This window comes from Ruditapes philippinarum, unplaced genomic scaffold (genome assembly GCF_026571515.1).
Source record: "Ruditapes philippinarum isolate M1 unplaced genomic scaffold, ASM2657151v2 ctg32_1_1_1_1, whole genome shotgun sequence".
NCBI lineage: Eukaryota > Metazoa > Mollusca > Bivalvia > Venerida > Veneridae > Ruditapes > Ruditapes philippinarum.
Window position 1 is genome coordinate 965,778 of NW_026860502.1, and position 11,040 is coordinate 976,817.

General features: G+C 33.1%; 1 protein-coding gene across 3 annotated transcripts; it reads right to left on the reverse strand.

Annotated features, from left to right (window-relative positions):
- Positions 1-788: 788 nt before the first annotated feature.
- On the reverse strand, positions 789-9,595 carry LOC132760351 (uncharacterized). 3 transcript variants are annotated; one of them, XM_060752330.1, is made up of 9 exons: positions 9,444-9,595; positions 7,058-7,308; positions 6,287-6,556; positions 5,731-5,966; positions 4,440-5,562; positions 3,378-3,567; positions 2,417-2,694; positions 1,868-2,056; positions 789-1,313 (listed from the first exon to the last, which is right to left on the reverse strand). In XM_060752330.1, exons 1-9 carry the CDS (start codon positions 9,457-9,459, stop codon positions 1,278-1,280), a joined length of 2,589 nt encoding a protein of 862 aa, XP_060608313.1. In that variant the 5' UTR covers positions 9,460-9,595; the 3' UTR covers positions 789-1,277. The 3 variants fall into 3 exon arrangements, with proteins under 3 accessions (XP_060608313.1, XP_060608315.1, XP_060608314.1); XM_060752332.1 differs by having other exon boundaries at positions 7,058-7,356; positions 9,444-9,569; XM_060752331.1 differs by having other exon boundaries at positions 7,058-7,359; positions 9,444-9,542.
- Positions 9,596-11,040: the final 1,445 nt, after the last annotated feature.

Here is an 11,040-nt window from a genome sequence, read left to right on the forward strand (position 1 = left end):
AGTATTTTCAAATATCAACTTTTAGCATAATAAATCTTAATGCAATAAATATTGAATCGAATTTAGGTGCTTTTTATTTTTCATTTACTTTGATTGTTTGAATAATCTTGCACATCTAAACTTTCATCAAGTTAAGCTCTGAAAATCCGTGAACATGAGTTACTTTTTCAATGTTATACTAAAAGATTTTTTTATAGTGTGTGTGTGTGTGTGCGTGCGTACGCGCGCGCGTGTGAGTGTATTGGGGGGTGGGGTGACATATAAATCGCCATTTTCTTGAAATAATTAAAAAAACAGTTTGATTGATAGCACTTAGAAAATTGTTTTGATATACATATTTCCGAAAACAGAATTTAAGCATTTAATCTTGCTGCTTGGTTACTTAAACATGCAAGACATAAAGATATTAAATTTTTAACATGGAATATGGAAATAATACAATAATAGTTTTCAAATGCGTTTTATTGCAAATATCTGCAAAATTTAACATTGAAATGAAGTGTATAGATAAAGAATTATGTTGAGTTACATGGATATTGAGCTATTCTTAGCTGTCAGCAATTTATTTGAATACTACCATGAAAGTTATTACAAATCTACTGATACATGCTAATATTTGTCTTAAATTGAATTAAAGCGTCATAGATTTAAGGACTGTTTAAACTATGATGAGAGGTTCATTGACAAGACTTTACAATATCTTGGTGAAAAATGATTTTGAAATTCATAACTGATGATATGAAACGTATTTATGCTCATGTACCCCTCTTAAGTGAAAAGAAAACATATTTAGTTTATACTAATTTATTTTAATTCGATTGTGTTGAAAGCTATAAGCATATTGAAACACTCGAATCTGTTCCTGTACCCAACCAGCACTAAGCAATAAGTGTAAAGTTTCTTGTTCACGGAAACAACGGCTTGTCCCTGACGGGGTTGTAGATTGAATAAATTAAAAAAAAAAAGAAACTTAGTAACGTAAATTCCACAGAGGTAGGTATATTCAGGGATTTTGTTACAAAACTAAAAATGAATCTAAGCTTTTAGCTTTATAAGCCACATTATATGCTTAAACATATTTATACAACTGACTGTATGAAATGTATATATACAAAGTAATTCATAGTAATGATATATTTGAATAATGTATATGCTCTGTTATCTTAAATTCAGGTATAATACTAGACTAAAATAATAGATTTTGTTGAATATACGAGTAAGAAAGCAGATTCTCAAAATTGAAGATTTTATATTATGATATATATTCCATGGTCAACCTACATCGTGTCTCGACTGTTTAGGATATTCATCATCTGAAAAATAGAAAACGAAAATTATATTAGAACTGATAATACCCAGATGACCTGTGGGCCAACCATTTAATTTCTACATCATTTTACTCTTAACATAAAATGATGTTTCTTTGATTTGATATTTTATTGATGACGTAGCAAAAAAGGCACCACATTATGCCTCAGAAATGAATATATGCTTCCTTCTTTGAATAGGACAAACATGAGGTTTTCAATAATTGTCTTAGAAAATGAAAGATGGTAATTTCCTGAAGAAAGTAGCGCTGAATGGGAAGATATTTGTCATAAAAGTAACAAAATGTAAACAAAGCTGTATTGTGGCTCCGTACAAAATACTCACAATCACTATAACCGTACTCACTGCCAGGAAGCAACAGAAAAAGGGGATATTACAGGGCACCAAAATTAAATGATTTATAAATTTGTCTTTGAAAAATAACCAAAAAAAAAAGCATTTTTTTGGGCCTAGTAGGCCTTTAATTTAATTTTAAATAAAGTCAGCTTTGTTAGTATTCTAGTATACTTTCGTCGTTTTTTATACTTTCTTTACATACCCATACATAAACACTATGGGCCACACCATTGACAGATCTTATTTGGTTTTCCGTATATCTTTGAAGATCCGACATGACTCTTGATTTTGTTCGATTGTTCAACTTTTCACTTTCCGCCGTTTTCATTTCACCCAGTGCAGAGCTTTTCTCTGTAAGTCTTTTCAGGCGTCCCTGTACAATTGACCATTCCTAAACACAAATCAGAAATGAACAGGCAGACAACTCTGTATCCTCACTTAATAGAGGAGGTTTTGCATAAGGCATCTTATGCCTTAAAAGCGATAAGCAAATGCACGGTTTCTGGATATATTTTCTGGAACATTTTATTTGGTTTAGGTAAAAGAAATAGAATAGAAAAAAACAACAGATTTTCTAGAGAACGCCCAATCCGGCAAAATTGAAAATGTTGCAGGCTCAGCTGACACAAAAAGAAACAAAAATCCTCTTTATCTAACCATTACTAATATGACATATTTTGGTAAAGTAATTTAGTCATAACTCCGCATAAATACAAAGCAAACATTGAATTTAATGATTGAAAGTTTTTACCCATTCTGTAGCGCCGGAATATCCCAACAACAAAAGCAAAGATCGAAACACATCTACTACTTCTTCAGCTGGATCATGTTGGTCAATCACTTCTTTGTACGATTCTTTTAAGGTCGGAATAAGTCGTGTAAAACTTCTCCAGGCAGTCAGCCTCAGTTCTAACTGTTTTATTTCTTCTATTTCTTTGGTAAGTGAGTTTTTATAACTATAATGACTGACAAGCTCTAGAGTTTTTCTCGTAACACCTAAGTTACTCCGCAATTTACAATCTCGGAGTTCTGAAATATAATATAAATTTTGTTTGTTTGGGTTTTACGTCACACCGACACAGTATAGGTCATTCGGCGACGTTCCAGCTTTACTGGTGGAGGAAGACCTCAGGTGCCCTTCCGTGCATTATTTCAGGCACGAACGGGCACCTGAGTAGAACCACCGACGTTCCGTAAGCTAGCTGGATAGCTTCCTCACATGAAAGAATCCAAAGTCCCTGTTGGGATTCGAACCCACAGCGGTGAGGGGCAAGTGGTTTGAAGTCAATGAATGACATTAACCACTCGGCCACGGACGCCCCGAAATATAATATAATTGTATAATATAAATAATTGGGATTGAACATTGAACGCTGATAGTGTGAACTATGATGAAGAAAGTAGAGTTAAAGAATCACTAAAGAACGCCAGAACGGTAAAATTTAAATGCTGCAGGCGTGGTTTGATCTAGCCTGTTCACGGACAGTACTGAAAAGTGGAAGCTACCGTCATCGTCATTAGCAACGGCTTTTAAAGCGGGCTTTAGTAAGAGATGTTACACTTTCATAAACATGATCGAAAACGAGACGAGGGAAGCATGTAAATAAGGGTTTATTGAAGATGCAAATTTAAATATGTACCAACAATATAGTTAAACATTACCTAAAGAAATATCTAATTTGCAGGTTTTTAGAAGCAATTATAATTCTTACTGTCTTTGCATCTCAAAAAGTCTAGAACTGTTTTTGCTGCAACAATGTCTTCATCGTTGGCAGGTATCTTCTCTTTGAGGCACCTTTCTATGGCATGTTCAGCATTACTTATCTTCGCCTTCCATTGTTGTGGATCAACATTTTCAGTTATGCGCTCTTCTAATTTCTTTTTTGCATTTCGTTCATTTGCCTCGATAAATAAAATGCAAAATAAATATCTTTATATCATAAAATCAATATCTAGACTTGTTAGGCTATACGCGCAGATCTTAGCAAACTAAATTACATTCCTTTGCTGAATGTTATATGTGTATAAAAATCTAAAAAGTAGCCGTCAACATTTTTTAAGCAAATATTTAAGCTGGTAGAAATATAAACTTATATTTATCAATAATATCTATTTCAGGTCATGGCGATATGCAATAAAACTTTACCCTATTTATTATCACTACTTTACTACTTATACTCCATTCTTCATTGTTTCCTATTATCCTATTATTGTGCATTAATAACAGCTTGCTTATATGTCATTAATTTGGTATAGCTTATAGAACCCAAAGCTACAATAAAAATACACATATCGTAACTTATGCCTAAAATTTGTTTTTCCTTTATCTTTTATCATAAATTTCTTTTAAGATTTCAATTGGAAGGACAGGAAATAATACGATTTTATCGTTTGTTTTTAAAGTTTACGGACATTGTGATAGGGCTGTTATGACTTAGTCTGGAGTTTTCTTTAAAAACCAAATACAATATGTTACTAAAAATATAATTAAGCCGATGTTTTGTTTCGGGCGTGGTCGTTAGCTTGCACTTCCAATACTCTCCATGAACAGGCTAAATCAAACCGAGTCATACGCATTTTCAATTTTGCCGTTTTGCGACTTTATTTAAGGATTTGATTTTAATTTTATATCACAACACCAATTTCAAAATGTTATTCGTTAGAAATATATGAGATAGTTAAACGCATGAGATATGCGTTTTTCTTTTAATCGGTTTTAAACTGTGTGAGCAAGTGATCATTTTGCCCGAACAGCATAAATTACGTGACAATACCTTCATTCCCTTTGACACGAAAGTTGACAATAAATAGTTGCAAACACTTCTTTCCGGTTGTTCTTTTAGATGAATAGACAATCCAAACTCTCCCTCTGTTGGTATAGAAGCGGCTACCTGCAGCTGATGAAATTCTTTCGACTTTATTTCCACGAGTACATCAAATGTTTTGCTTTGACCTCCAACCTCTCCATGGATAGAGGCAGTGAACATCTTCTTCAAATCTTGAAGGTGAAACTTTATTGTAGTTTTCTTTTCTGATTTACTGACTGGGATTAGTCCGCTGATTCTTGTAGGCGTAATCAGGCCTGCTTCGACGGATACAGGACCAGGGCCCCAACCGATCTTGCTACATTCTAATGGTAACAGTGCGCGGTTTGCCTCCAAACCCTTGTGGCAAATGATTTTAAACTCACACAAGCGGAGACGGGGGCATTTATAAGGACCTCCGTATATAACAATCTTATATGTGCCTGGGGTCGGAAACCTTATTTCAAAATCAAATATTTCTTTTGCTCTAGAATTAAAAACCATACGAGCCATGTTGCTTTCCTTTTGGCATCCATTTTCAGAACCGTTATCTTGGTCTTTCAAAAACAGCTCGTAGCTCAGCATAATCATATGAGCATTCGCTGGTTTCCTTTTCAGTTTTATGTTACAAAATCCATCCTTACATTCAAGAACGCATTTTGACTCAGTCTTGCTATCATTTATAAGTTCAAACCCGATTCCAAAGAAAGGAGGAAGAAGATATGGCATTTCTATGAAACGTGTTTTAGAAATCACATTGCTTGCAAGCTGCCACTGTAAATCTTTTGCAGCGCATTCGTAAATAAATTCCTCCGGATCGGGCATAAAGTACCTTTCTTGAAAAGTATTCCTCACTACTCCTTCAGATACCCTCTCCCGTTGAATTATACTTTTGCCATCCTCTTCAACTTTGACCCAACCGCCAAGATTATGCCCGTATAATGCGCGACAAATCCAAAAAGGATGGACAAGCTGCCAGCCACATTCAACATGTACCGCAGTCCATGATGCTTCTGGTACAATTGTATTTCCTGGTTCATAACCGGCCGCCTTGACATATCCTTTGATGACTGCACATTGCAAGCCAGCCTTCCTATAAAACATAAAATAATAGTTACATGTATATTTGTTGTTAATTGTCCTTGTTTAGCGGGTTGTTTAAATCTAACGACAAACACATCGTTAACATAGAGAAATTAGATAGATATATTCTTTTATCATCTAGATAAGTATATACAGTATATTATGAATGATTACACACCTACAAAGTATGGCATAACATGTTGTATACGTCATCCTGTGTTCCTTTAGGTATTGAATAAGACCACGTGGTGTGTCAGTTGTTGCTACGCCATAGTCCGCACTCACATCTTGCTGACTGCTCATCCATACAACTATAGCTCTAGCAATTTTTATCTTTCTATTCCCGTCACCATCAAATGGATTCTTCAGATATTGAAGGAGATTATCGAAAGAATGAAGAAGCGTCGAACTTGCCTAAGGTAGAGCAGTGTTCAAAATAAAGAATAAATAGAAAGTCATGCATTTAAACATGTAGCTGCATTCAATCTTGCAGGAACTTAAAAAAATTATATGACGACTTCGTGTAAGTCAGCTTATGTCACACACATTTAAGAAGACTATGTACGTTTTAAATTATTCTGCTTGCTCTTTAAAACGTAGGTTTGAAGAGAAAAGTTTGCTTTTTATAACATTTGAATTTTTGTTTAGGATAATAAACGATATAACTGCAATTAATAGTAGTTGTTTTGTGAATGATGTATGCATGGGACAGTGGAAAAATTTAAACACATTACTTGTTTTGCATGTTTATCAACGTCATCAAATGCAAGTTTTGGTTTTGCACTCCTGGTTGGGTTTGAAATGAAGCTGGTTGTGTCAGACATAGTGTCCAAATTAATATTTTCATCGTCGACAGTTATTTCTGTTTGAAACAAATCTGCATCGTCGCTTGCATTATTGAAATCGTCATCCTCAAACCAATTATGCTTTTGTTTTACACTTCCATCCACCTGATCCCCTGGTACTGGGTCATGGTAGCCATCTTCCGTGGCAACTATTTCTTTCTGAAGGAAATTGTAATTGAAGACAGAATTAGTAAAATTATGTTCTTTCCTCTTCGGCATTTTTTCTAGAAAATGTTAAACAAATAAGCGATCGAAGAAAAATGTAACACGTCATGGGCGAGAAATTGGACAGAAATGGAAACCTAAACTTATTGGTAAATTTAGCGAATCAAGTAGAAAATGTTCGAAACAGACATTGGTATCTCCAAGATTTGTTAGCATAAAATATATAGAAAGGTATTTTCTAAATGTAGTGTTTGAACTGATAAAAGAAGAAAAGTTAAATAAAATTTTGAATGAAAAGGTTTACATATCATTGTGTTATTACCCTTGGGATACCTGAGATATGCTAATTAACTATTGTTTTTTACTTGACAATGTACTATTGTTGATACAAAAAGCAACATGTCGTATCTCAACATCAAGCTTGTGTCCCGTGATTTCAATAAAATGCCCGATGAAGATGTGTTTTTATCACGCTATTTATTTAGAAATACCTACCTCGTCATTTGCATTGTCTATCTTTATATCAATACAATCCGATGCGAAATCAGCCGTAGATTCTCTTGGTGGTGGTGTGGGTGGCGGTGGTGTCGGTGACCGTGGCGGTGGTGTTGGTGATCGTGGCGGTGGTGTTGGTGATCGTGGTGGTGGTGTTGGTGTACGTGGCAGTGGTGTCTTTGATCGTGGTACTATAACTTTAGATGTTCTAGATGATATACACCCCATTGTTACTTCACTTGGAGAAACCGCTAAGTACGACAAATGGAAGTAAACTCATTCTCAAACCTTCATGTTTTCTGCTTTAAATTACATAATCAGAAAACATAAAAAGTTTAGAATAAAACGTTGCAACATTAACATGATAATGTAGCCTATATTCCGAGATGCGTTAGTTAATAAGGCGCTTATGAGCTCATCATATACTGGCTTACATGCTTCTGTAGGCATCATAACTCTAACAACACATGGAAGAACGATACGGATTAAAATAAAACAAAAATTTCTAAACTCATTACTGTATAAAGCAATAAACATTACAAACACAGAGCAATACACAGTTTCATGCTAGAACAATAAATGTAACACATCCATTGTGAACGATATACAATACACATTAAAAGGATAGAGCAATAAATAAACGTTGCACATATAGAGCATTAATCAAATAAATTGTAAATCAATAAACATTTCACACATGGAACAAATCACGTTACTGCATAAAAAGAGCAATAAATGTTAAACAAATAAAACAATAAGCAATACAAACATTTAAACATAACGTAAAAATATAACATACGTTGAGAAATACATGTTATGTGTGTAGAACAATAAACATATCAAACGTATATATATAGAGCAATAAACATTAAAAATAAAGCAATGCACACTTTATATTAATAGCTATAAACATTACATATATAGAACAATAAACACTATACACGTATTGCACTAGACAATACATGACGTAAAACATTATAAATATAAATCAATTCCTTTACCCATATAGAAAATCTTATGCTGCATAATGAGAATATAAAACAACTTTAACAGGATATCATAAATTAAAAAATAAGAAAAATAAACGTTTCAGACAAAGAGCAAAAGACGTAACATAAACATAGACCAATAAATGTCACAAAAGTATTGAAGAAAGGCAGAAGATTTGAAAAAAAATGTTATGGCGTAACATAAACGAAGACCAGGACTTGTACCTGTTAACCAGCTATCGATGTCCTTACTGTAGCCGAAGGGAGTAGCCCTACAAAGTAGGTAGGATCGGGAAGACGTAGAAGGGTACTAGGTTGCGTGAGCCACAAGTACGCAGTGACTGCTTGAAAGGCATGCCATTTGCTTGGCACTATCAGCCCTTATCAGGACTACCTGGTTTTCATATTTCTCAGGTTACTGTACGTTTATCTTCTCATTCATTGCTGTATATTGACCTACTTTCGGCGCTAATTCTCCTTTGAAAGATCATGGAGGTAAATTATCACCACTTTGTGCTTCAAAATCAACTTTTTAAGGGCATGACTTATAAAATGCCCGGGGTCCTTACATTCATTTCGCGGATGAACCTCCATTAAGTATGTACAAACTACATCCACACATCGCACTAAACATATAACTATTGACAAATATACATGTATGGACATTACATATAGAACCATAAATGTTAGTTACAAAGGCAGATTTTTAGAAACATAATACATTGTAATCAGGAAGCATTAAACGTGTCATTAGAAATCAATCAAGTTAACGCTTAAACGAAGTTTAAGGGGAAACATAAACAACATCATCATTTAATCTAGATAAGGCATATATCATAAAAGTCATTTTACATCCACTTTGATTAGTTATAAATTTTCTGTCATACATATCGCCAGTTTATAAACAAACAAATAAGTACACGAGAAAGTACATGGGGCATAGTTCATGATTATAAATTACAAAATGTCACTATATATGGTGTGTATTTGTCACAATTGTCTGTAAAATCATACAGACATTTACAAAAGTTTTAGAATTTCATTTAAATCGCATTTCAATAGATGATACCTCTAGTTTCATTATATATTTACTTTCATTATATATTTACCTTCCTTTATCAATTCTTTGTCTGTATTCTGTAATACGGAAATTTGTTTCTTTTTTCTCTAAATTGTAACTAAGAATATGCCATAAGGAGTCAGCTAGATGGAGTCTTCAATTTGGTATATCTCATAAAGTGTTGTCTTTTTTTTTTTTTAAAAAATCATTGAAAAAGAAAAGCATATTGAATTTTTATATTAAACGTTGCCTGTATATTGATTGAAATATAAATTTAATTCTATTACAGTCTTGCCTGAAAAGGTTTATCAAAAACCTAATAAAAAATAAGACCAACCTTTTCCATCAAGCATTCATTGCTGCCCTGTCTCTTCTAACTCTACTGCACCGTTTTCGTTTTAACGTCTGAATAAAAATATATAAACCTCTCATTGATTATCTACACTTTATAAACTATATTGATTGAATTTCATTATTCTTTGAAAGAACTAGGATGTAAATTGACCGAAGTGTTTAAGTATATGTTTACAAAAATCTCCCATATCATTTGTTATGTAAAATTTAAAAATCTTATTAAAAGGCGCTATAAAAAATTGACGAGGAAGAAGACATGCATTTGGCATTCCAAACATATTTAATATGCTATCATTATCAATGTAAAAATGCCTTTTTTAAATCATCTTGATTATCTTACTAGCTTATATGCTACATAAAATTGACCTGGTAAATTAATTCATTTTATAATGAAATGTTTTCAATATATATTAAAGCACTCAATTAAACATTATGAATAATATCTCGGAAACGATAAGGGCTAGAAATATATAGTTATATCATATGTTTTTATGTAAAAAAAGTCCAGATTGTTCTTTGAATTATTAGTAACTGATGTATTTATTTGAAAGCCGGGAACATATGGTGAATTTCAATTAAATTGTAATTTAGATCCAACAACCAAAATAAATTTATGACATTCTTAATATTTCAGTTTAATTAATCACGAGCAAAACACTCTGATCTCAGGCTCTAAATAGGTTGTTTCGAAACAAAATGGTTAATTCTTGATCATTAATGGCCCTAGTTCAATAAAATACTAAGGTTTGTACATGTATTCACTTATAATCAGAATTGCCCCGAATGTGTATAGATAGTTATTCTTAACTGACATTATAATCTAGAGATGAGTTGTTCATTTAAAATATGAAAACTTAGATCAACCTGGAAGGGCGGCATTCAATGAACAAATCCCCCAACACAGGATCATTGGAAAGAAGCCCAGCATGACACCAAACAGGGCAGAGAAAAAATAGAAATCAATTAAAAGACAAACAAAATGACAAGGATGCAAGGGAAGGGCTAGAAGAATATTTGTTTATTTTAAGCAAAAAAAGAAAAAGCAAAGATAGGACGGGGGTTTTGGATTGGCAAGTGGCACGAAGTCAGCGACTTTAACCAACTTGCAATACAGGCCATTAATATTAATATCGTTTCCTATATGTTCTTAGTAAATGTTTATAATTTAATCCTTGGACTGCGATAGAAAAACATGTTTTTTGTGATATTTGTGAAGGTAATCAGTCACACCGACTGTAATAAATAAGAACAATTTTAACTGAATTTAATTAAGAACAAGTTTAACCTTGTTAAATGATCCAGAAACCATATTTGCACTTTTCAATACATGTGTTGGTGCCACCTTTATTGATTAACTCAGAAATAAAAACCTAAACAAAAACAAATCTATCAAAATACACGAAGCAGAATTGGAATTCATTAGTTCATTGTGACTTTTGATCTTTGTACACAATGAAAATGTTTATCAGGCATGGGTGATATCTTGGTCCCGTATCTCATTTCAATCATTACAATACCATGTAAGACTCTGCTTTTCAGTGAATTGATATCTAATCCTTTACGTTTTGTTTATTTGACTT